General features: G+C 40.7%; 1 protein-coding gene across 1 annotated transcript in view; it reads left to right on the forward strand.

Moving 5' to 3' along the window:
* ADAMTS12 (ADAM metallopeptidase with thrombospondin type 1 motif 12) overlaps positions 1–23220 on the forward strand; it is a 409046-nt gene that overhangs the window by 303078 nt on the left and 82748 nt on the right. The window contains exon 17 of the mRNA XM_007466839.1: positions 13542–13668. Within this exon, the coding sequence (XP_007466901.1) occupies positions 13542–13668 (127 nt within the window). The remainder of the gene's footprint in view (positions 1–13541; positions 13669–23220) is intronic.

Raw genomic sequence — 23220 nt, forward strand, 5'->3', positions numbered from 1 at the left:
TGAATCGGCAGGCGGACTCCCAACCACTGCGCCACCAGGGAAGCCCTGGAGGATTTTTTTAATATGTAGGACTTCATAAAAATAGTAGGATTTATTGAGATGCATTTAAACATATGCTATGGAATGAGTATTATATAGTTTACCATATGCATAAATATATAAAATAAACTATGAGTAATACACAGTGGAGACCTGACAACCTTCCGGTTGTGCTTCACTAATGAACTAATGGAACTCTTAGCCCAGAGTAGGTAATCTGCATTTTTTTAGTGATTGCCCTAGCGTTTGCAATATATGTTTACAGCTATAACCAAATCCACTTTCAGGTAACACTGTACCACTTCAGTGTTACGAGTACTTTATAATAACAAAATTATAGGCAGTATCAGTACCTTATAATAACAAAATAATCCTGCTTTCTGCCTCTCGTCCCTTGTATCATTTTTGTGATTCATTTCATTTCTATATGTGTACCTAAGCACATATACATATATATCATATATACATAAGCATCATAATCAAAATAATTGAATACATTATTGGTATTATTATTTTGAGCAAACTGTTTTCTGTTAGATCAACTCAGAATAGGAAAAAGGAAAGCTTTTATCTAACCTTCATTTATTGCTTCTTTAGCGTTTTTCTTTTCTTTATATAGATCCAAGTTTCTGCTTTTTAACATTTTTCCTTTTTTCTAAAGAATTCCTTTTAACATTTCTTTCCTGCAGGTCTATTGGCAACTAATTCCTTCAGTTTTTGTTTGTCTGAGAAATTATTTCTCCTTCACTTTTGAATGGTAATTTCACCAGGGTGTGGAATTCTAAGTTGGTGGGTGTTTTTCTCTCAACACTTTAAATATTTCACTCTGCTCTCTTCTTGCTTGTGTGAGTTCTGAGAAGTCACATGCAGTTCTTTCTTTGTGCCTCAGTAGGTAAGGTGTTTATCCCTCTGGCTTTTTTCAGGACTTTGTCTTTGATTTTCTGTAATTTGAAAGTGATATGCCTAGGTGTAGTTTTTTGGGGTATTGGGGGGGCATTTATTATACTTGCTGTTTTGGGGTATCCTGGATCCACGGTTTGGTATCTGATATTAAGTTGCCGAAATTCAGGTTCCTGTGGTAGTCAGCTTATGAGTCTCTACTCTGGAAAGTTGGGAAGTTCTGACTCCCTCTATTCACTCATTTGTCTCTCCAGTCTTGGGAGCAGCAGTTTGCCCTGTGCCCTTTCCTCTCTCATATCCAATAAGCATTGTTGATTTTTCAGTCTGTTCAGCTTTTTACTTGTCATTACAACAGAGTGGCAACTTCCAAGTTCCTTACATGTGGAACCTTTAACCGGAATTCTTTCCAAGGTGGCTAATCTAATATTCTCTTATTCTACTGGTCCCATCCCATCCCATTTTTATCACATGCAGCCAGCAGAGATTAGTCCCTGCCCTGTTTCCAGGGCCTTAGTTTTGTTCCCTAATAGTGCACTTGCTGGGCATTTCTCAGTTGGTTTCTGTGAAGGCTTGCTTTGCTCAATGTACCCTGCAAAATGCTGAATGTTTGCTTTTCTTGTTAACCCTGTGAGTTTTGTGAGATGTTGCAGGCCTCTGATTTTCTTTAAGTGTGTGCTTTGCCTGATTTGTACACAGTGGCTGCAGAAGAGGAGTTATAAGCAGGAAAGAATACTTCTTGATGATGGTAAATTTTGAAAATGGTTCCTACCTTGTTCCATTAAGCATTCTTCAAGCACCAGCAATGCTCCTGTTTGAGCATTTCTTACGTATTTCTTATATAATTTCTTTCTGACCATGACAGTCAATGTATGTAATCAGTTCATTGGGATTTCAGGGAGGAAAAAACTATTGGCTTTGAGTCTTACCAATGTTGTGAGACGTATGGGTTTCAGCAATGGATAAGAGAATCAATGTGTTTGAGCTCTTGCAGTGATGGGACTCAAGTTCTTCTTGACTGAGCCTTCATTATGAAGGATAGATCTGACCTCATTGATCAAGGAAATCAGAGATAAAGGGGGTCAAAGAGCCAGAAAATACAAAGTAAATATTTAGTGGGAACTGAAATAGAAAGTTGGTAGACTTAGGATGGACTTGTCAACGAGATATATGGTTATACAGTTCCTGCTCTTCCCATCTTCTGTGAAGTTACATGTTATTTCTGTATATTGTAAGGGAATTGTGGCAGTGCCCTCTATTGAGTCATAGAATTTTTATCATCTCGCATTATTAAAATCAATGTTACATCCAATTTGAGGAGAATTATAGATTATGTCCTAGTGTAAAATTTAACTTATACTGCTTAACTTGTACTCAAGTGGTTATAAAAAGAGATCTTGGTATTTGTCAGTATTTTAAAAACCAGGTATACAGTACTTTGAATCTCTTTCAGGTGATGTGATTAAATATTCAGTGCTTGAGTACCTTTGATCTTAAATTTTGATATAGTAGGAAATATTGCATTTTCTGCCATAGGTGGTTACAATAATTTGTCTTTACTTGCTTTCTATATACCCTTCCTAACTTGAATTTTTGAGCCAGAAAAATCTTATATGAACTAAATTAACCATATAACAGGCTCCCTTTATTTTACAATCTCAGTATTGGATTGAGAATATGATGAGCTATGTCACTGTTTTATTTCATTTTGGTTTTGGACATAAGAAACTTTACTTGTTCTTATATCAAGGTATAATTTCCACTTGAGATGATCAGGTTCAGGGGTATATGAAGATAATTCTTTTTTTTAACATCATTATTGGAGTATAATTGCTTTACAATGGTGTCTTACTCTCTGCTTTATAACAAATTGGATCAACTATACATATACATATATCCCCATATCTCTTCCCTCTTGTGTCTCCCTCCCTCCCTCCCTATCCCACCGCTCTAGGGGGTCACAAAGCACCGAGTTGATCTCCCTGTGCTATGCGGCTGCTTCCCACTAGCTATCTATTTTACATTTGGTAGTATATATAACTCCATGCCACTCTCTCACTTCATCCCAAATTACCCTTCCCCCTCCCTGTCTCCTCAAGTCCATTCTCTACATCTGCATCTTTATTCCTGTCGTGCCCCTAGGTTCATTCTCTATGTCTGCGTCTTTATTCCTGTCATGCCCCTAGAACCAATTTTTTTTTAGATTCCATATATATGTGTTAGCATACAATATTTATTTTTCTCTTTCTGACTTACTTCACTCTGTATGACAGTCTCTAGGTCCATCCACCTCACTACAAATAACTCAATTTCATTTCTTTTTATGGCTGAGTAATATTCCATTATGTATATGTGCCACATCTTCTTTATCCATTCATCTGTCGATGGACACTTAGGTTGCTTCCATGTCCTGGCTATTGTAAATAGAGTGGCAGTGAACATTGTGGTACATGACTCTTTTTGAATTACGGTTTTCTCAGGGTATATGCCCAGTAGTGGGATTGCTGGGTCATATGGTGGTTCTATTTGTAGTTTGTTAAGGAACCTCCATACTGTTCTCCATAGTGGCTGTATCAGTTTACATTCCCACCAACAGTGCAAGAGGGTTCCCTTTTCTCCACACCCTCTCCAGCATTTATTGTTTGTAGATTTTCTGATGATGGCCATTCTGACTGGTGTGAGGTGGTACCTCATTGTAGTTTTGACTTGCATTTCTCTAATAATTAGTGATGTTGAGCATCCTTTAATGTGTTTGTCAGCAATCTGTATATCTTCTTTGGAGAAATGTCTATTTAGGTCTTCTGCCCATTTTTGGATTGGGTTGTTTATTTTCTTGATATTGAGCTGCATGAGCTGCTTGTAAATTTTGGAGATTAATCCTTTGTCAGTTGCTACATTTGCAAATATTTCCTCCCATTCAGAGGGCTGTCTTTTCGTCTTGTTTATGGTTTCCTTTGCTGTGCAAAAGCTTTGAAGTTTCATTAGGTCCCATTTGTTTATTTTTGTTTTTATTTCCATTTCTCTAGGAGGTGAGTCAAAAAGGAACTTGCTGTGATTTATGTCAAAGAGTGTTCTTCCTATGTTTTCCTCTAAGAGTTTTATAGTGTCTGGCCTTCATTTAGGTCTTTAATCCATTTGGAGTTTATTTTTGTGTATGGTGTTAGGGAGTGCTCTAATTTCATTCTTTTACATGTAGCTGTCCAGTTTTCACAACACCATTTATTGAAGAGGCTGTCTTTTCTCCATTGTATATTCTTGCCTCCTTTATAAAAAATAAGGTGACCGTATATGCGTGGGTTTATCTCTGGGCTTCCTATCCTGTTCCATTGATCTATATTTCTGTTTTTGGGCCAGTACCCTACTATCTTCATTACTGCAGCTTTGTAGTATAGTCTGAAGTCCGGGAGACTGATTTCTGCAGCTCAGTTTTTCTTTCTCAAGATTGCTTTGCTATTCGGGGTCTTTTGTGTCTCCATATAAATTGTGAAATTTTTTGTTCTCGTTCTCTGAAAAATGCCATTGGTCGTTTGATAGGGATTGCATTGACTCTGTAGATTGCTTTGGGTAGTATAGTCATTTTCACAATGTTGAATCTTCCAATCCAATAACATGGTATATCTCTCCATCTGTTTGTATCATCTTTAATTTCTTTCATCAGTGTCTAATAGTTTTCTGCATACAGATCTTTTGTCTCCTTAGGTAGGTTTATTCCTAGGTATTTCATTCTTTTTGTTACAATGGTAAATGAGAGTGTTTCCTTAATTTCTCTTTCAGATTTTTCATCAGTAGTGTATAGGAATGCAAGAGATTTCTGTGAATTAATTTTTGTCTCCTGCTACTTTACTAAATTCATTGATTAGCTCTAGTAGTTTTCGGGTAGCATCTTTAGGATTCTTTTTTTTTTTTTTTGCGGTATGCCGGCCTCTCACTGCTGTGACTTCTCCCGTTACAGAGCACAGGCTCCGGACGCGCAGGCTCAGTGGCCATGGCTCATGGGCCCAGCCGATCCACGGCATGTGGGATCTTCCCGGACCGGGGCATGAACCCGCGTCCCCTGCATCGGCAGGCGGACTCTTAACTACAGTGCCACCAGGGAATCCAGGATTCTCTATGTATAGTATCATGTCATCTGCAAACAGTGACAGCTTTACTTCTTTTCCAATTTGGATTCCTTTTATTTCTTTTTCTTCTCTGACTGCTGTGGCTAAAACTTCCAAAGCTATGTTGAATAACAGTGGTGAGAGTAGACAACCTTGTCTTGTTCCTGATCTTAGAGGAAATAGTTTCATTTTTTCACCATTGAGAACGATGTTGGCTGTGGGTTTGTCGTATATAGCCTTTATTGTGTTGAGGTAAGTTCCCTCTATGCCTACTTTCTGGAGGGTATTTAGCATAAATCGGTGTTGAATTTTGTTGAAAGCTTTTTCTGCATCTATTGAGTTGATCATATGGTTTTTCTCCTTCAATTTGTTAATATTGTTTATCACATTGATTTATTTGCATATATTGAAGAATCCTTGCATTCCTGGGATAAACCCCACTTGATCATGGTGTATGATCGTTTTAATGTGCTGTTGGATTCTGTTTGCTAGTATTTTGTTGAGGATTTTTGCATTTATGTTCATCAGTGATGTTGGCCTTTAGTTTTCTTTCTTCTGACATCTTTGTCTGGTTTTGGTATCAGGGTGATGGTGGCCTCGTAGAATGAGTTTGGGAGTGTTCCTCCCTCTGCTATAGTTTGGAAGAGTTTGAGAAGAATGGGTGTTAGCTCTTCTCTAAATGTTTGATAGAATTCGCCTGTGAAGCCATCTGGTCCTGGGCTTTTGTTTGTTGGAAGATTTTTAATCACAGTCTCAATTTCAGTGCTTGTGATTGGTCTTTTTATATTTTCTATATCTTCCTGGTTCAGTCTTGGAAAGTTGTGCTTTTCTAACAATTTTTCCATTTCTTCTAGGTTGTCCATTTTATTGGCATAGAGTTGCTTGTAGTAATCCCTCATGATCCTTTGTATTTCTGCAGTGTCAGTTGTTACTTCTCCTTTTTCATTTCTATTGATTTGAGTCTTCTGCCTTTTTTTCTTAATGAGTCTGGCTAATGTTTTATCAATTTTGTTTATCTTCTCAAAGGACCAGCTTTTAGTTTTATTGGTCTTTGCTATTGTTTCCTTCATTTCTTTTTCATTTATTTCTGATCTGATCTTTATGATTTCTTTCCTTCTGGTAACTTCGGGGTTTTTTTGTTCTTCTTTCTCTAATTGCTCTAGGTGTAAGGTTAGGTTGTTTATTTTAGATGTTTCTTATTTCTTGAGGTAGGATTGTATTGCTATAAACTTCCCTCTTAGGACTGCTTTTGCTGCATCCCATAGGTTTTGGGTCTTCATGTTTTCATTGCCATTTGTTTCTAGGTATTTTTTGTTTTCCTCTTGATTTCTTCAGTGATCACTTGGTTATTAAGTAATGTGTTGTTTAGCCTCCATGTGTTTGTATTTTTTACAGATTTTTTCCTGTAATTGATATCTAGTCTCATAGCATTGTGGTCAGAAAAGATACCTGATACATTTCAGTTTTCTTAAATTTACCAAGGATTGATTTGTGACCCAAGATATGATCTATCCTGGAGAATATTCCATGAGCACTTGAGGAAAATGTGTATTCTTTTGTTTTGGGGTGGAATGTCCTATAAATATCAATTATGTCCATCTTATTTAACGTATCATTTAAAGCTTGTGTTTCCTTATTTATTTTCATTTTGGATGATCTGTCCATTGGTCAAAGTGGGGTGTTAAATTCCCCTACTATGAATGTGTTACTGTCAATTTCCCCTTTTATAGCTGTTAATGTTTGTCTTATGTATTCAGGTGCTCCTATGCTGGGTACATAAATAATTACAATTGTTATATTTTCTTCTTGAATTGATCCCTTGATCATTATGTAGTGTCCTTCTTTGTCTCTTGTAATAGTCTTTATTTTAAAGTCTGTTGTGTCTGATATGAGAATTGCTACTCCAGCTTTCTTTTGATTTCCAATTGCATGGAATATTTTCTTCCATCCCCTCACTTTCAGTCTGTATGTGTCCCTAGGTCTGAAGTGGGTCTCTTGTAGACAGTATATATATGGGTCGTGTTTTTGTATCCATTCAGCCAGTCTATGTCTTTTGGTGGGAGCATTTAATCCATTTACATTTAGGTAATTATCGATATGTATGTTCCTATTACCCTTTTCTTAATTGTTTTGTGTTTGTTATGTAGGTCTTTTCCTTCATTGTGTTTCCTGCCTAGAGAAGTTCCTTGAGCATTTGTCATAAAGCTGGTTTTGCTGAATTCTCTTAGCTTTTGCTTGTCTGTAAAGGTTTCAATTTCTCTGTCAGATCTGAATGAGATCCTGCTGGGTAGAGTAGTCTTGGTTGTACGTTTTTCCTTTTCATCACTTTAAATATGTCTTGCCAGTCCCTTCTGGCTTGCAGAGTTTCTGCTAAAAGATAAGATGTTAACCTTATGGGGATTCCCTTGTATGTTATTTGTTGTTTTTCCCTTGCTAATTTTAATTTTTTTTCTTTGTATTTAATTTTTGATAGTTTGATTAATATGTGTCTTGGCATGTTTCTCCTTGGATTCATCCTTGGACTCTCTGCACTTCCTGGACTTGATTTACTATTTTCTTTTCCATATTAGGGAAGTTTTTAACTATGATATCTTCAAATATTTTCTCAGTCCCTTTATTTTTCTCTTCTTCTTCTGAGACCCCTGTAATTCGAATATTTTTGCGTTTAATATTGTCCCCCAGGCCTCAAAGACTGTCCTCAATTCTTTTCACTCTTTTTTCTTTATTCTGCTCTGTAATAGTTATTTCCACTATTTTATATTCCAGGTCATTTATCTGTTCTTCTGCTTCAGTTATTCTGCTCTTGATTCCTTCTAGAGAATTTTTAATTTCATTATTGTGTTGTTCATCATTGTTTGTTTGCTCTTTAGTTTTTCTGGGTCCTTGTTAAACATTTCTTGTATTTTCTCCATTCTATTTCCAAGATTTTGGATCATCTTTACTATCATTATTCTGAATTCTTTTTCAGGTAGTCTGCCTATTTCTTCCTCATTTGTTTGGTCTGGTGGGTTTTTACCTTGCTCCTTCATCTGCTGTGTGTTTCTCTGTCTTCTCATTTTGCCTAAGTTACTGTGTTTGGGGTCTCCTTTTCACATTCTGCATGTTCGTGCTTCCCATTGTTTTTGGTGTCTGCCCCCAGTGGCAAAGGTTGGTTCAGTGGGTTGTGTAGGCTTCCCAGTGGAGGGGACTAGTGCCTGTGTTCTGGTGGGTGAGACTGGATCTTGTCTTTCTTGTGGGCAGGACCGCATCTGGTGGTGTGTTTTAGGGTGTCTGTGACCATATTATGATTTTAGGCAACCTCTCTGCTAATTGGTGGGGTTGTATTCCTATATTGCTAGTTGTTTGGCATAGGGTGTCTAGCACTGTAGCTTGCTTGTTGTTGAGTGGAGCTAGGTCTTAGCACTGAGATGGAGATCTCTGGGAGAGCTTTTGCCATTTGATACTATGTGGAGCTGGGAGGTCTCTGGTGGACCAGTGTCCTGAACTTGGCTCTCCCACCTCAGAGGCACAGGCCTGACTCTCGGCCAGAGCACCAAGACCCTGTTAGCCATGCGGCAGATGAGTGGTTTATTACCGAGGATTTTAAACAAAGGTACCAATAGCCGGATGAAGAGATTCATAGCATTATGTCGAGAACAAAGAAACTTCAATCCTCTTGGGGTTTGGAGCCCAGCATGGTGGCACGTGGACGCATTCTGCTTCACCAACTTGGAAGCTCTCTGAAACCCCTCCTTTTGTATTTTAATGGTGGCTTCACTACACAGCCATGGTTGATTAAATTCTTAGGCATTGGTGACTAATTCCTGAAGATAATTCTTAAAAAGTATAAGGTCTTACCTGATCTCTCACTGCTAGTGTCTAATAAGATTTACCAAATATTTATAGGTGCATGGTGACACTCTCATTGCTATGTGGAGAAAGCAACTTAGAATCCTCTATAAATAACATTTTGAATTTGATTGTCATATATTTTAGAATGTGACTGATTTCCACTTAATGCCCTTTTCAAGTAAATACTTCTAGATAAGCAGCTAACTTAGTTCTGGGCCAATATATTGATTGGCATCCTTAATTAACTAGAATTTCTTTGGGGGCTGTGTTCAGTGTGTAAGAGAAAGGGGCCAAAGGCAAAGCCAGATTAAAAGCCAATATCATTTGTCTTTTTCGAATTCCAGGGAAATTTCAAGGTCATACAGATTCAACCTTAAGCTCTTCTACTTTCTGCATTTGCAGTGTTACATCATGATCACTGCTCTTAATAGGATGACCTCATTCTAACCCCCTCCACAAGAGGTATTACAATATCCTATGTCAAAGAAAGATTCTGTTATTCCAGCAGTTGGTTTACAGAGTTAATTAATGACTATGTCACTCAAGATTGATGGTTTGATTTTTTTTTACTACAAAGGAGACATTATCAGTCAGGGTGCCCTGCACACCCAAACGGAATACCTTGACTACTTTCAAAGGTGTGGGTCGGACTTAGGGAAACCAAGAAAGATGATTCATTACCTCTGTCCATTAATAGTAGAGGATTGGGGGAACAAGGCTACCATCCTAGGCCTGAAGAAGTAAAAGAAGGAGCAGTTATCCTAAGAGACAGTACCTCCATTCCCCGAATCCAACTGGAAGCCACAGCAATCTATAGCATCAGCTTCCCAGGGTTCTGAGCAGCTGCAGAAGGGATCTTGGGTGGAAACAGAAAAAGTGTAACTCAGGAGAGGATGAAATGAAAAGTCAATAAAATCAGTAGTGGTTAGTATCCTAGCAAGCCAAGCTGGATGGTAGCTCTGGGTCTTGTCTTGAGAAAGCAAGAAAGCTAGTATTTATTGAGTACTGTTCCACTTACTACTGCTATATAACATATCAACCTAAATTTAGTATAGTAAAACAACCATCATTTTACTATGCTCCTGGTCAGAAATTTAGACAGGATACAATGGAGATGGTGTGTCTTAGCTTCACAGTGTTTGGCACCTCACCTAGGAAGACCTAGATGGCTAAGAATGACTCAGATTCCTGGGAGCTGGAGTCATCTGTAGCCTTCTGTGCTCAGATGACTGGCACCTGGGCTGGATGGCACACTGGGGACTGTCAACTGGAGCACCTACACCTGGCCTCTCCAAGGGTGTAGGCTTCTTACCCCATGGCAGCGGAGGCTCCTGAGAGTGACAGATCCAAAAGAATCGGGTAGAAGCTGCATGGTCTTTTATGACCTAGCCTCTGAATTCACACAACTTCATTTCTGCATTCAGTCCCAGGCCAGGGTAACTAGACTCCGTGTCGTGATGGAGTAATAACATGGTCATGTTGTAGAAAAACATGCCAGATGAGAGATTACTGTTGCAGCCATCTTTGGAAAATACAGCTTGTCATATTCACATTTACTAAGGCAATATGAACTAATAATTTTGAAATTTTCCGACAACAGTTGCAACAAACTATTTTCCAAGTTAATGGTAAAATTACATTTACCAGAATCCTCTTATTAGCCAGTGTTTTCAATGATTAAACTTTATCTTCCCTTCATGGATTATAGATTTTTAAATGTGGAAGATACTCCCAGAAATCAACTAGCTCAGCATCCTGCCCTTAAACAGTCTGAATGTCATTATTCTCATTTTCCTGCAGTTAGCCAGGTGATGGGTAGAAGGAAAAGTAGACACTAGAACCCAGGACCCTTGGATTTTATTTATTTTATTTATTTAACCAGAATTTGATAAGGAATGAAATTATAGATTAAATTTTACCGAATGAACCCACAAGCATCAAAGTAGAGGCAGAAGCACCTGGCTTCCTATTGTGTTCCTATAACAAGGGAGAAATCAATCTTCTGAGCTGGAGCCCCTCATTGGAGGGTTTGGGCTTAGCTTTGTATCTGTCAAGTGAGAACTCAAGAGCTAGAAGAATAGAAGATTAGTGGTCACCACGACCGTTAATCCCAACAGAAAAACCCTGACGCATTGTTATTAATTTTCCTCCATGCACTTGGCAGTATCTTCCTGGCCCGTCCGTCTGTTCATCTGGCTGCTGGTCCAGCAGATTGACCCATGAAATGTTATTAACTTCCTGGCAGAGACTTTTTATAATGTTCTGTGCCCTCCTACTACTTCTGGAGTCAAGCCCTGAGCATGCTTATCTTTGCTATCCATGCGCAGAAACAAGGCTTTTGGGGGATGTTTCCAACCTCTGAGAGTCACCTGACAGTTGCCTTTTATTTCTGACATCAAGCATTTGCCAGACTACCCAAAGTTTTAATGAAACTTCTAAGAGCTAAGCTTTTTCTTTTTTCTCTTTTATGATGGCAGATACATGTCAGCTTTTCTGGCTTCAACCATTTTGGTCTCCACTCCACTCATATTGTCTAAGACTTCTCTGTAGGTGTTCATGTCTTTCCAGACAATGACTCACTCATTGTGCCATGAAAGTTTCTTTCATAATGTTGCTTCCAGCTGTTTGTAGTGCTTTATTTATATGACAAAAGAAAAAGAACACGTAGTCTATCAGTTGAGAAAGCCTGAGTGGTTGAAAGGTTACCTATCTCTTTACAAGAATAAAATAGCATTAATTTAACAGTAAAATATTGTTGATTTATTTTAAAGGCTTCACTTACTGTTCTGCAACTCCCTCTGACATTTTTAAATGGTGAGATGCAGTGTCTGGCACCTGAGTATGCAGCCAGCCCGGGATACTGGAGGAATCCGCGTGAGGGAGTGTGAGGCAGTAGGTGGTAGGGGAGCCGCCCCAGTTCGGGTCCCACCAGCCTTGTGGTTGCGGGGAAGCCCCTCCAGGTCATGGGCGCTAAAGTGAGGAGGTGACTAGCTTATTGGTGCACTCGTGGCCTTTCCAATTCTGGGCTTCACCAGTGAGCCTACTCGAGGCCTGGATGCACGGAGAACTCAGGGCGCCCTGCTCCGTGCAGACTGATGGCTCCATCCCCGGGGCCTCCGTCTTCAGTCTTCTCACCCAGCCTTGCACATTTCACATGGAAAGAAGCATTAGCCCTCTCGGGAGAGCTGATTACTCTCTTTTCCACTGCCCTTTACCTCCTAGTCCGTGAGGTTCTGGCCACTCCTCTGCGTTCTCTTGCTAATGATGTCCTAGCTGCTAGCAAAGCCACTGGTCCTTTCTTCTCCCTTCTCAACCTATGTGACTTCATTGTGCCTCCGTTTCCTCATCTAATAGCAGTAATGATAGTGTTGACTTCATTGAGTTGTTGTGAGGTTTCAGTCATTGTATATCATGGTGGATAATAGGTACTACATTACACACACGCACACACACACACACACACACACACACACATATATGTATATATATTTGTCTGGGACATATATAGGTAGTCACACACACACATACACATACACAATTTTGAATAGTGCCCTGGGCAAGGCAAGCACCACATGTGTTAACTATTGTTATATATCCAAAGTCAAATCCAGCCCACACATGTGCTTTGTTTGCCTGTGGACCTGGCCATTCCCGTGTGCTTCTCTTACTTACTTACTTACCAACCCGATTTCAGAAAGCAGCAGTATTATCAATCCCTGCTATCAAAACCCTCTACTTTAAAAAACATCACCTCTCAAACTTCACAACATTATTTTGAATTTTATTCCTGTCTTTCAGAGTTCATAAACTCCAACTAATATAAAGCTCCCAACTCCTCCATTCCTTCATTAAAATAGTAACGTATGATTATGTTATAACAACTGGTGATGATATCTGCTTTCACTATATAATATATGTATATATATTTGTCTGGGACATATATAGGTAGTCACACACACACATACACATACACAATTTTGAATAGTGCCCTGGGCAAGGCAAGCACCACATGTGTTAACTATTGTTATATATCCAAAGTCAAATCCAGCCCACACATGTGCTTTGTTTGCCTGTGGACCTGGCCATTCCCGTGTGCTTCTCTTACTTACTTACTTACCAACCCGATTTCAGAAAGCAGCAGTATTATCAATCCCTGCTATCAAAACCCTCTACTTTAAAAAACATCACCTCTCAAACTTCACAACATTATTTTGAATTTTATTCCTGTCTTTCAGAGTTCATAAACTCCAACTAATATAAAGCTCCCAACTCCTCCATTCCTTCATTAAAATAGTAACGTATGATTATGTTATAACAACTGGTGATGATATCTGCTTTCACTATATAAATCTCACCTTGTTTTTTTCTGGTTTTTTTTTTTGGCCTATGTGTGTTAGTCTTGTCTCCACAGCTAGATCGTAATCTTTATATTAGACTATATATTAATCTGCCTATATTATCTGTGGTCCTGCCTAAGCAAGATCTTTTCCACCCATTGCCTCCTGCAGCATGAGTAGAGAGAATAAGAGGTCCCCATTCCTCAACCCTACTTTAAAACCAAATACTTTATGGACAACCTTCCCATCAGCTATAGGCATGACCAGGGGCCTCACCTAACGCTGAGAATGTAGGCTCGGGATTTAATATATGTGAACCGTTCTGCCCGACCCCCAGGTATACGCCGCCAGACTGCCCATTGCGTGAAGAAGGGTCACGGGATGGTGAAAGCTACCTTCTGTGACCCAGAAACACAACCCAATGGGAGACAGAAGAAGTGCCATGAAAAGGATTGTCCACCCAGGTAAGTGTCGGGAACAGCTGGAGATCCGTGTGTCTGCCTGCAGTGGTGGCTGGTGCAACAGTAATCCAGGGCTCGGTGCTGCAAGAGGGCTGTGTGGCTTTGTTATTAGAATAAATACAGGAAAGCCGTCACAGGTTTCTGTGGCTATGCTGTTGGAACCTGTGACAAGCTGTGAAGGGGACATTTTCTCCCCAGAGAGCAGTAATTCTTACAAAGCTTGTGTGATCTGCGTTTAATAATTTGGTAAGACCTAAGTCCCAAAGTGCTGTTGAAGAGAATGGTATGTAAATCATCCAAAAATTCTTTAGCTAATTGGGCTTGGCTTTTCCAAGAGCACTTACCAACCAACAGAATCTTCTAGATAACATGCTGACACCTTCAGGTCACTGTCTGGAAGAGTGGACTTACAGACCAGGCTTTGTCCACCTCAGCACTGCTGCATTTGGGGCTGGATAATTCTTTGTTGTAGGGGGCTGTCCTGTGCATTGCAGAATGTTTAGCAACATCCCTGGCCTGTGTCTATTTAGATGTTTGTAGCATTCCATCTTCCCCACCCAGGTTGTGAGAACCATAAATGTCTCCAAACATTTTTTGCTAAATGCCTCCTGGGGGCACAATCACCCTTGGTTGAGAACCACTGTTATACAGGTATTCACTTGCTCCTGATCGTATTGTTTCAAGATTCTAGAAGGTAGCTGGGATGTTAGCTGGGGAAGAGGAAGAAAGAGAGAGAGAGAGAGAGAAAGGAAAGAGAGAGGAAAGGAAAGAAAGAATTAATTCTGGGGAGTGTCTTCATTCTCTCTTGTCCTTAAACAGGGATGTAGTTTGGTTGCACATTCCATCAGGCATTCATTCCAGTCCCATGAAGACATATTAAGAAGAGTTTAGTTTAACAGGAGGGAGCCAGTTGGTATAATCAATCTACCAAGTGACAGGCTGAATTCTAAGAAGAGCTAGAAGAATGGGATAAATGCCAGAGAACTAGGTCAAAAAGAAGAGTCTAGACAAGTCAGTTAAGTCAAACAGTGTCAGTCTCTTATAGGCTCGAACAGCGAGGTCCCAGAGGCCAGGGAGTTCTCATCTCAGAGTCAGGTTGATTCTCTATCCAGTTCTGTGGTTTCTTCCAGGTACAAAGAGGGCTGTGAGGTCCAGAGCTGGACCCCACCTCCACTGAGGCAGGACAGAGGTGCTGCTGTCCCCTCACCTCGCTGCTGCTCTTCCCTGTAACTCTCTTGCTGGGAAGAACTAGGGACTTGAGCACAGGATTTGGCCCCTCTAGGTTTTGTATGTAATCACAGTTTCTATAAATCCTTCTTAGGGAAGAACGAGCCAGGAAAGAGGAACGTTTCTTACCACTAGCTTTATCTGATCAATAGCCTACCAGCCGCAGAGCTTATGGGCTTCCAGCATACTTATTCTCCCTCAGGGTTAACGACTGTCGTCAGTCACTTCCTTTTGCCCTCACTAGCTGACTACCAGTACATACACGCCTGGGATTCTCACCTCACTTTCAAAGCCACCCTCCCTGGTGAGTGGCTACCTTTTTAAAACCACAGCTGTTTATTTCTTGAAGCTAATTTTATCCCTGGGGTTCAGGTTCTCATTTTTATTATTTTACTTAGTCTGCCTGGGCCTTAATATTACCAGCAAATATTTGTTAAGCATTCATTATTTTCCATGAGAGATACGACAGTGATAATAACCATATTGAGCACTGTGATATTGTGATATAATAAGAGATATGGGGCTTCCCTGGTGGCACAGTGGTTGAGAGTCCGCCCGCCAATGCAGGGGACATGGGTTCGTGCTCCGGTCTGGGAAGATCCCACATGCTGCGGAGTGGCTGGGCCCGTGAGCCATGGCCGGTGAGCCTGCGCGACCGGAGCCTGTGCTCCACAGCGGGAGAGGCCACCAGTCAGAGGCCCGTGTACCACAAAAAATAATAATAATAATAAGAGACATGTGTCTGGGTACCTGGTTCCAGGCAGAGCTCCTAATACTCAAGGCTAACTAGCTCTAAGCCTGCAGCAGGTCGACGTACAGCAGACTCCTCAAAGAGGCATGCACCTTACTCCTTTCTCAATCTGTCTGAGGAAAAGCAAGCACTCTGCTAGGGGTGGTGGGCACCAGAAGATTTTGATGCGGGCACTCACCTGCTGGGGCCAAGGTATAGCTGGGGATATTAGCCGTGTCCATAAAAGCAACATGGTCAGGGCTTCCCTGGTGGCGCAGTGCTTGAGAGTCCGCCTGCCGATGCAGGAGACGCGGGTTCGTGCCCCGTTTCGGGAGGATCCCACATGCCGCGGAGCGGCTGGGCCCGTGAGCCATGGCCGCTGAGCCTGCGCGTCCGGAGCCTGTGCTCCGCAAATGGGAGAGGCCACGACAGTGAGAGGCCCGCATAACGCAAGAAAAAAAAAAAAAAAAAAAAAAAGGAAAAGCAACATGGTCAGAGAATATTGTGGATTGAAGATTGTAGCAGCTCTCTATTTTAGAAGAGACATCAGTTGGTATCTGACATTTTCTTATTCACCTGTAGCTAAAATCTTGGCTTCACTATTTTCAGAATTCAGTTGCCACAGGGTGGTTATCTTTACATACCACTGCACTCTAATTACAGAACTTTCTAGTTAAGGTGACTCTATAATAAGATACAACCAGTGCTAGGGACTTCCCTGGTGGCTCAGTGGTTAAGAAGCCACCTGCCAATGCAGGGTACACAGGTTCGAGCCCTGGCCTGGGAAGATCCCCCATGCCGCGGAGCAACTAAGCCCGTGCGCCACAACTACTGAAGCCCATGTGCCTAGAGCCCATGCTCCGCAACAAGAGAATCCACCACAATGAGAAGCCCATGCACTGCAACGAAGAGTAGCCCCCGTTCGCTGCAACTGGAGAAAGCCCACGCACAACAATGAAGACCCAATGCAGCCATAAATAAATAAATTTATTTAAAAAAAAAAAAAGATACAACCAGCGCTAGAAGGAGACAGATACTGGGGCAAGAATCAAGAGGCTGGCAGACAGGAGATGAGCGGAGGCTGAAGCCTGGTAGACACAGAGGAGGAGCCTTGATAGAGGAATTCTTAAGTGATACAGGCTGAGCTCTGGGGACTTGAAGTTGGCCCTGAGTGTAGTCATATGGTGGCTAAAAACTAACCCCCAAGATATCCACATCCTGGTCCCTAGAACCTGCAAGTGCTACCTTATTTAGAAAAAGGGTCTTTGCAGGTGTGATTAAGTTAAAGGGTCTTGAAATGAGATTATTCTGGATTACCCACTTGGGCCCTAAATTCCATCACAGTGTCCTTAGAGGAGAGTCAGAGGGAACTTCCTCTCTCTCTCTCTCTCTCTCTCTCTCTCTCTCTCTCTCTCTCTCTCTCACACACACACACACACACACACACACACACACACACACACATGAGAAACAATACGAAGTTGGAGCAGAAGGATTTGAAGACACTGTGGCCTAAAGATTGCAGTGATGGGCCACAAGCCAGGGAGTGCTGGCGGCCAACAGAGATTGAAGAGACAAGGAAGGGATCTTCCCTAGAGCCTTCGAAGGGAGTACAGCCCTGCCAAAACCTTGACTTCATCCCGCAAGTCTGGCCTCCAGAACTATAAGAAACTAGATTTCTGTTGTTTTCAGCCACCAGGTTGGTGATGATTTGTTATAGCAGCCCTAGGAAACTAACACAGGCAGCATACTAATTAATGTAAGCATAATGTAAAAGCAGGGGGAGAGCAGAGGCAATCCTTCCACCAAGTCACAGAAGTACCAAAACTTGGAAAACCATGTGACTAGGGTTTCCTCAGAGCATGTGGCAAAGGATTTTCTGAAGTAACACAAATATGTCACTTCCTAAGGAAGCTAACAGCCAGGAGGGCTATGTGAGATACACGTATACCAGCAAGATGGAGCTGTTGCTGTCAGGGCTGGGACCAGCAGGCAGGCACCTGGATGCCTTCCTAACGCCTTCCCTCCTTGCTGTCTATGGTCCCTGTCCTCCCTGGGGCTTTGTGGTTACCTCACATCTCTTTATCTCTCAGTTCTAAGAGCGGCATTGTTAGAACAAGGTAAACAATACTTTGGGTTTTTGTTTTCCTGGAAGGTTTCCTAAGCTGAGTGCATGGATGCAGTTTGTTGATTCAGAGCAAAATTTTGGAATGGACCAATTACACAACCCCTTCCCACAAAATCAGTAATGAAGCCCCGGCAGTTAGAATGGAAGTGCTGATGGCCGCAAATACCTGGAACCAGGTTACCAGGCAGTCACTGCAGTGTCCCAATCAGCACAAATGTGACATCCGGTGCCCAGGTTTTCTTGGTGAGCTGGTGATCATTTTTGCAGCTGCTGCTTCTGCCATTCTACACCACTATACTTCAAGGGAGGAAAACAATCCATCCTATTTCCAGTTTCTGCTGTTGTGTTGGAAACATAATTTCCTCCGATTCCCTCTAAACAATTTGAAGATTATACTTACGGAAGAAGAAGAGCAAAGCATATGCAATTTGACAAGTCTTTTTAAATCCTTATTGTTTGGTAGCATTTTTTGTTTTGATTTCTCTCTGTCTGGTATCTATTTCTCAAGTTCCGAGTTTCTTGAGTTTCTGTACATGATTAATGCGTGGGCTCCAGCTTGTCATACTTCAAGATCAACAAATTAGCAGATCAAGCCTGAATTTACACAGTTCAGACCTCAGGCTAAAGGCACACCCTTCAGAGAGGGATATTAATGATCCCAATAGTGGTGGTGTTTTTTTTTTTAAATTTTATAATTAATTTATTTTTATTATTATATTTTTATTTTTGGCTGTGTTGGGTCTTCATTGCTGTGCATGGGCTACTCTTTGTTGCAGTGCGTGGGCTTCTCGTTGCAGTGGCTTCCCTTGTTGCGGAGCACGGGCTCTAGGCACGCGGTCTTCATAGTCGTGGCATGTGGGCTCAGTAGTTGTGGCTCACGGGCTTCAGAGCACAGAATTAGTAGTTGTGGCACACGGGCTTAGTTGCTCCGCAGCATGTGGGATCTTCCTGGACCAGGGATTGAACCCATGTCCCCTGCATTGACAGGTGGATTCTCAACCACTGGGCCACCAGGGAAGTCCCCCAGTAGTGGATTTTTAAACTGGAAAGTAAAATGTATGCCCTCGTTTTTTTTTTTTTTTACACTGAAGGTGATACACACACCACACACACACAAAATTACATGCATACATACATACATTTATGTTTAAAATTTATGGTACCTGTACTTGACCCCAGCTAGCTAATTTTATTGAAATTTCATTTTTACTATTTATTTGTCCTAGTATTGTATATGTATTCTTTTCCCTGAATCTGTATTTGTTTATTTAATGCATCTGGACTAAATCTTTATCAGAATAACAACTGGCAAATTCACCTATGGTGCTTCTCTTACGCAGTTCATTTCTTTTGAAATAGATAAGGCTCTCTAACTTGGTTAGAGATATTTGACTCCTGAAAATGTTAAGTAAATACAGCACATAACAGGAACAATTTCTGAAAATGCATTCTGAAGTGGCATGTGATAAGCTAAATAGAATATGCCATGAAATATTCCAACATAATGGTTAATTTACAGAAGTCCTTCTTATTTATGATTGCATTTCAGCTTCCCAAAAGATTCATGATAAAGTTAGGGGGTAGAGGGTGGTTAGTATTCCCGGGTGGTAGAGAGGTAACTAACAATTTTTAAGAACCCACTATTTTTACTTTTTTCTTTTGCTTTATTTATTTACTTTTGTATTGATGAACCTACATTGACATATCATAATTACCCAGAGTCTATAGTTTACCATAGGGTTCTCACTCTTGGTGGTGTACATTCTATGGGTTTTGACAAATATATAACGACATGTACCCATCATTATGTTATCATACAGAGTATTTTCACTACCTAAAAATCCTCTGTGCTTTGCCTATTCATCTCTACTTCCCTCCTTTGGTAACCACTGATCTTTTTACTGTCTCCATAGCTTTGCCTTTTCCAGAATGCCATATAGTGGGAATCATACAGTACATAACCTTTCAAGTTGTCTTCTGAGTAATATGCACTTAAGGTTTCGCCGTGTCTTTTGATGGCTTGATAGCTCATTGCTTTTTAGTGTGAATAATATTCCATTGTCTGGACGGAATATCCATTCACTTTCTGAAGGACATTTTGGTTGCTTCCAAGCTTTGGCAATTATGAGTAAAGCGACTGTAAATATCCATATGCAGGTTTTTGTGTGAACAAAAAGTTTTCAGCTCCTTTGGGTAAATACCAAGGAGCGTGATTTCTGGATTGAGAACCCATTCCGTTTCAAGCCCTTTCCATATTACCAAACAATTTATTCATGTTAGCAATCCTGATTGGTAGATACTTTTATGTCATTGTACAGATGAGGACACTAAAGTCTTCACAAAAATTTTCCCAAGTCACTTAACAATAAGTGGTAGAGTCTAGATTTGAACCTAGATTGGTCTACTGAGAATTCTATGCTGGTGCTAGTACACCATGTTGCTGCCCAGGATCTCAGGATGAACAGCTTTTGGTAAAATCAGATTCCCCAAATTTACAATATTTCTCACACATTAAAACACAATGAAAATGTTATAAACAAGCAGAAAGTTCTAACTTCAAAGCTAAATCATGCCTGCAAACTCACAAGGGGATTAAAGAAAGGAAATTAAGTTAATTTGCTTTTTTAAAGAATAAATAATAAATGTCGATGGCTGTGTTAATATTATTTGTCTTTGAAAGCTTAGTCCAGTAGTTTCCTTGGATATGAATTTCAAGTTGCAATATCTTCCTCTATCACGTAATTTTCATGCTATCTGAAAAGTTCATACCCATCATTCAGAGCTGCATTTCCCCCTCCTAAAATGATTTCATGTGTAAGATTTAATCTTTTATTTCTGGTTTATTGTCCTTAAGTAATAATTTGTCTCTACATCCAATTTGAACATTCTGTGTTCTTTCCCAAATGTGTATTTAAGACAGATTTTAAAGATTTAATAAAAGCTTCTGGTAATCTAAACATAAGAAATATGTGTTGGGAACTTCCCTGGTGGTGCAGTGGTTAAGAATCTGCCTGCCAATGCAGGGGACACGGGTTCGATCCCTGGTCCAGAAATATCCCACATGCCGCGGAGCAACTAAGCCCGTGAGCCACAACTACTGAGCCCATGCGCCACAGCTACTGAAGCCTGCACGCCCTAGAGCCCACGCACCACAACTAGTGGGGTCCGCGTGCCACAACTACCAAGCCCGCGTGCTGCAGCTACTGAAACCTGCATGCTTAGAGCCCAGGCTCTGCAATAAGAGAAGCTACGGCAATGAGAAGCCCACACACTGCAGCAAAGAGTAGCCCCCACTCACTGCAACTAGAGAAAGCCCACACACAGCAGCAAAGACCCAACGTAGCCAAAAAATTAAAATTTAAAAATTAAAAAAAAATATATATATATAAAGAAATATGTGTTATATGGTCATTGGCTTTCAGAATGAAAGTCTTGTGCAGCACACTCCAGGATGGAATAGCCTGTCAAGAAAGAAATTCTTTGGAATTGAAAGTGTATCTGACTCCAGAAAGAGGTCATTTGAGTCTCTTCTTTATATGGACCTCTCTCTGAACTTTGGTTTACAGCAAAGTAAATCTCTGCTAGCCTACAGCTGTGATGGTGCCCAGCACATCCAAATGCTCCATAAACTCCAACTCCATAAACTCTTTCCACCCTGGCAACTGCATGTAGGTTTCAATGCCAAAAGAATGGCTCATGATTTAAATCCAGGTTTCTCAGCCTCAGCACTAGAGCCACTCTGGGCTGGATAATTCTTTGCCGTGGGGGGTGTCCTGTGCATTGTAGGATATTTTGCAGCATCCCTGTTCTCTGCCCACTAGATGCCAAGAGCACACCTCCACCCTTATTTGTGACAACCAAAAATGTCTTCAGACATTCCCAAATGTCCCCTGGGGAGGTGGCTGTGGGAATCTCCATTGGTTGAGAACCACCAATCTAAATGAAAGGAATGGGGTCACTGAGACTGGGAAAAATCCATGAGAGGTGGGAGAGGAATGAGCATGGTGTGCATGGGAGACAACAAGAAAGCTAGAGAAAAAGAGGTGGAATGAACAGGATACGGTGAGAATGTGGATACACTGTGTATAAAGATCAAGGAAGCAATAGTGCCTATATTGTAATAACGATTGTTACGTTGGAATGTGGAATGCCAACTGAATTGGATTTGGGGATGTACGTAAATGCTATTAGGGAAGAGATTAGTACAAGGATAGTAATTATAAAAATTGATATTTTTAAGGAAATTACTATTCTAAGCAAGAGTTTAACAAATTCAGATTAGGACTTTCAGTTTTCTGAGTAATGAGGGTTAGAGTTAATTTTTGTAACTTATTGGTTTATTGGTAGTCAGAGCTTCCTGAGCAAGCACTGGCATGGGTGTGGGTTGAAGATACAGATCTTCGTACTTGATTCCAAACTATAGTAAACTTTTCCAGGGCAGCTACAGGTTCTATGAGGGTCTCGACACACACACACACACACACACACACACACACACACACTTCTGTATTATACATAATTCATACTAAAACCACAGTGTCCATTTTTGGGGGTAGGAAATTTAAAGATAAACAGTCAAATCCATTTATTTGGTATCATAATACCAGTGGTTTCTAATCCTGACTTCATATGAAAGTCATTGAAGAACTCTTAAAAAACACTGATACCTTGGCCCTGTGCCCAAGAGATTCTGGCCATCCAATATAGCAATGGGGCCTGAACACTGATAACTTTTTTTAAAGCTCTCCAGGTGATGGTACAGTGAGAATCACTGATAGAGCCCCAGTCCTTAGGACTTTTACAAAGTAACTGGAATGATAAGATTGACTAATTATAGGGACTAGCAAACAATCCAAGACAATGCATGATCAATTATCCAATTGTACGTTAGGTTTGACAGGTGTCATGGACTTTTTGGCAAGAGAAAAATCAGTGGCAAAAATGGAAAAAGTCATATTAAGTTGTTGTTGATTCTTTGTTGATGAAACCAGAAAGGTCGTCTTATTGGGGGTGAATAAATGGGTGCGCTTGGCCTTTTGTCCTGCTGAGTTCTTTGCGTGTTATATTGTCCTTCTCACCAGTCACTCAGAGCATGTAAACAGTCTTCTGTTATAAATCTCCTAGAAGAGGTGTGGTTATGACAGACACTGAAAACAATGAGATGGACAACAGAGAACAATTTGGCAATAGCTCCTGAGTCCTGGGCCTGGAAAACGTTTGCAGGGAAATAAAGAGGATGGGTTTCACTTTAAACTAGGGACAAACATATGCAAGATGTCCCCAGGAGACTGTGGAGGAAATTTCAGAAAGAGAAACAAGGAAGTCTGTTATCACCTTGCAGTGACATAGCAGAAAGCCTTGTAGCAAGTAACTAGATAAATTAGACTTTCAGTCAGCTCACATTAAGGCCCTTCCAGAATGGCATTTGATCTATTCGATAGTGTGTCTGGCCTCCCTTAGAAATGTCAGA

Source organism: Lipotes vexillifer, unplaced genomic scaffold (assembly GCF_000442215.2).
Source record: "Lipotes vexillifer unplaced genomic scaffold, Lipotes_vexillifer_v1.1 scaffold647, whole genome shotgun sequence".
Classification (NCBI taxonomy): domain Eukaryota; kingdom Metazoa; phylum Chordata; class Mammalia; order Artiodactyla; family Lipotidae; genus Lipotes; species Lipotes vexillifer.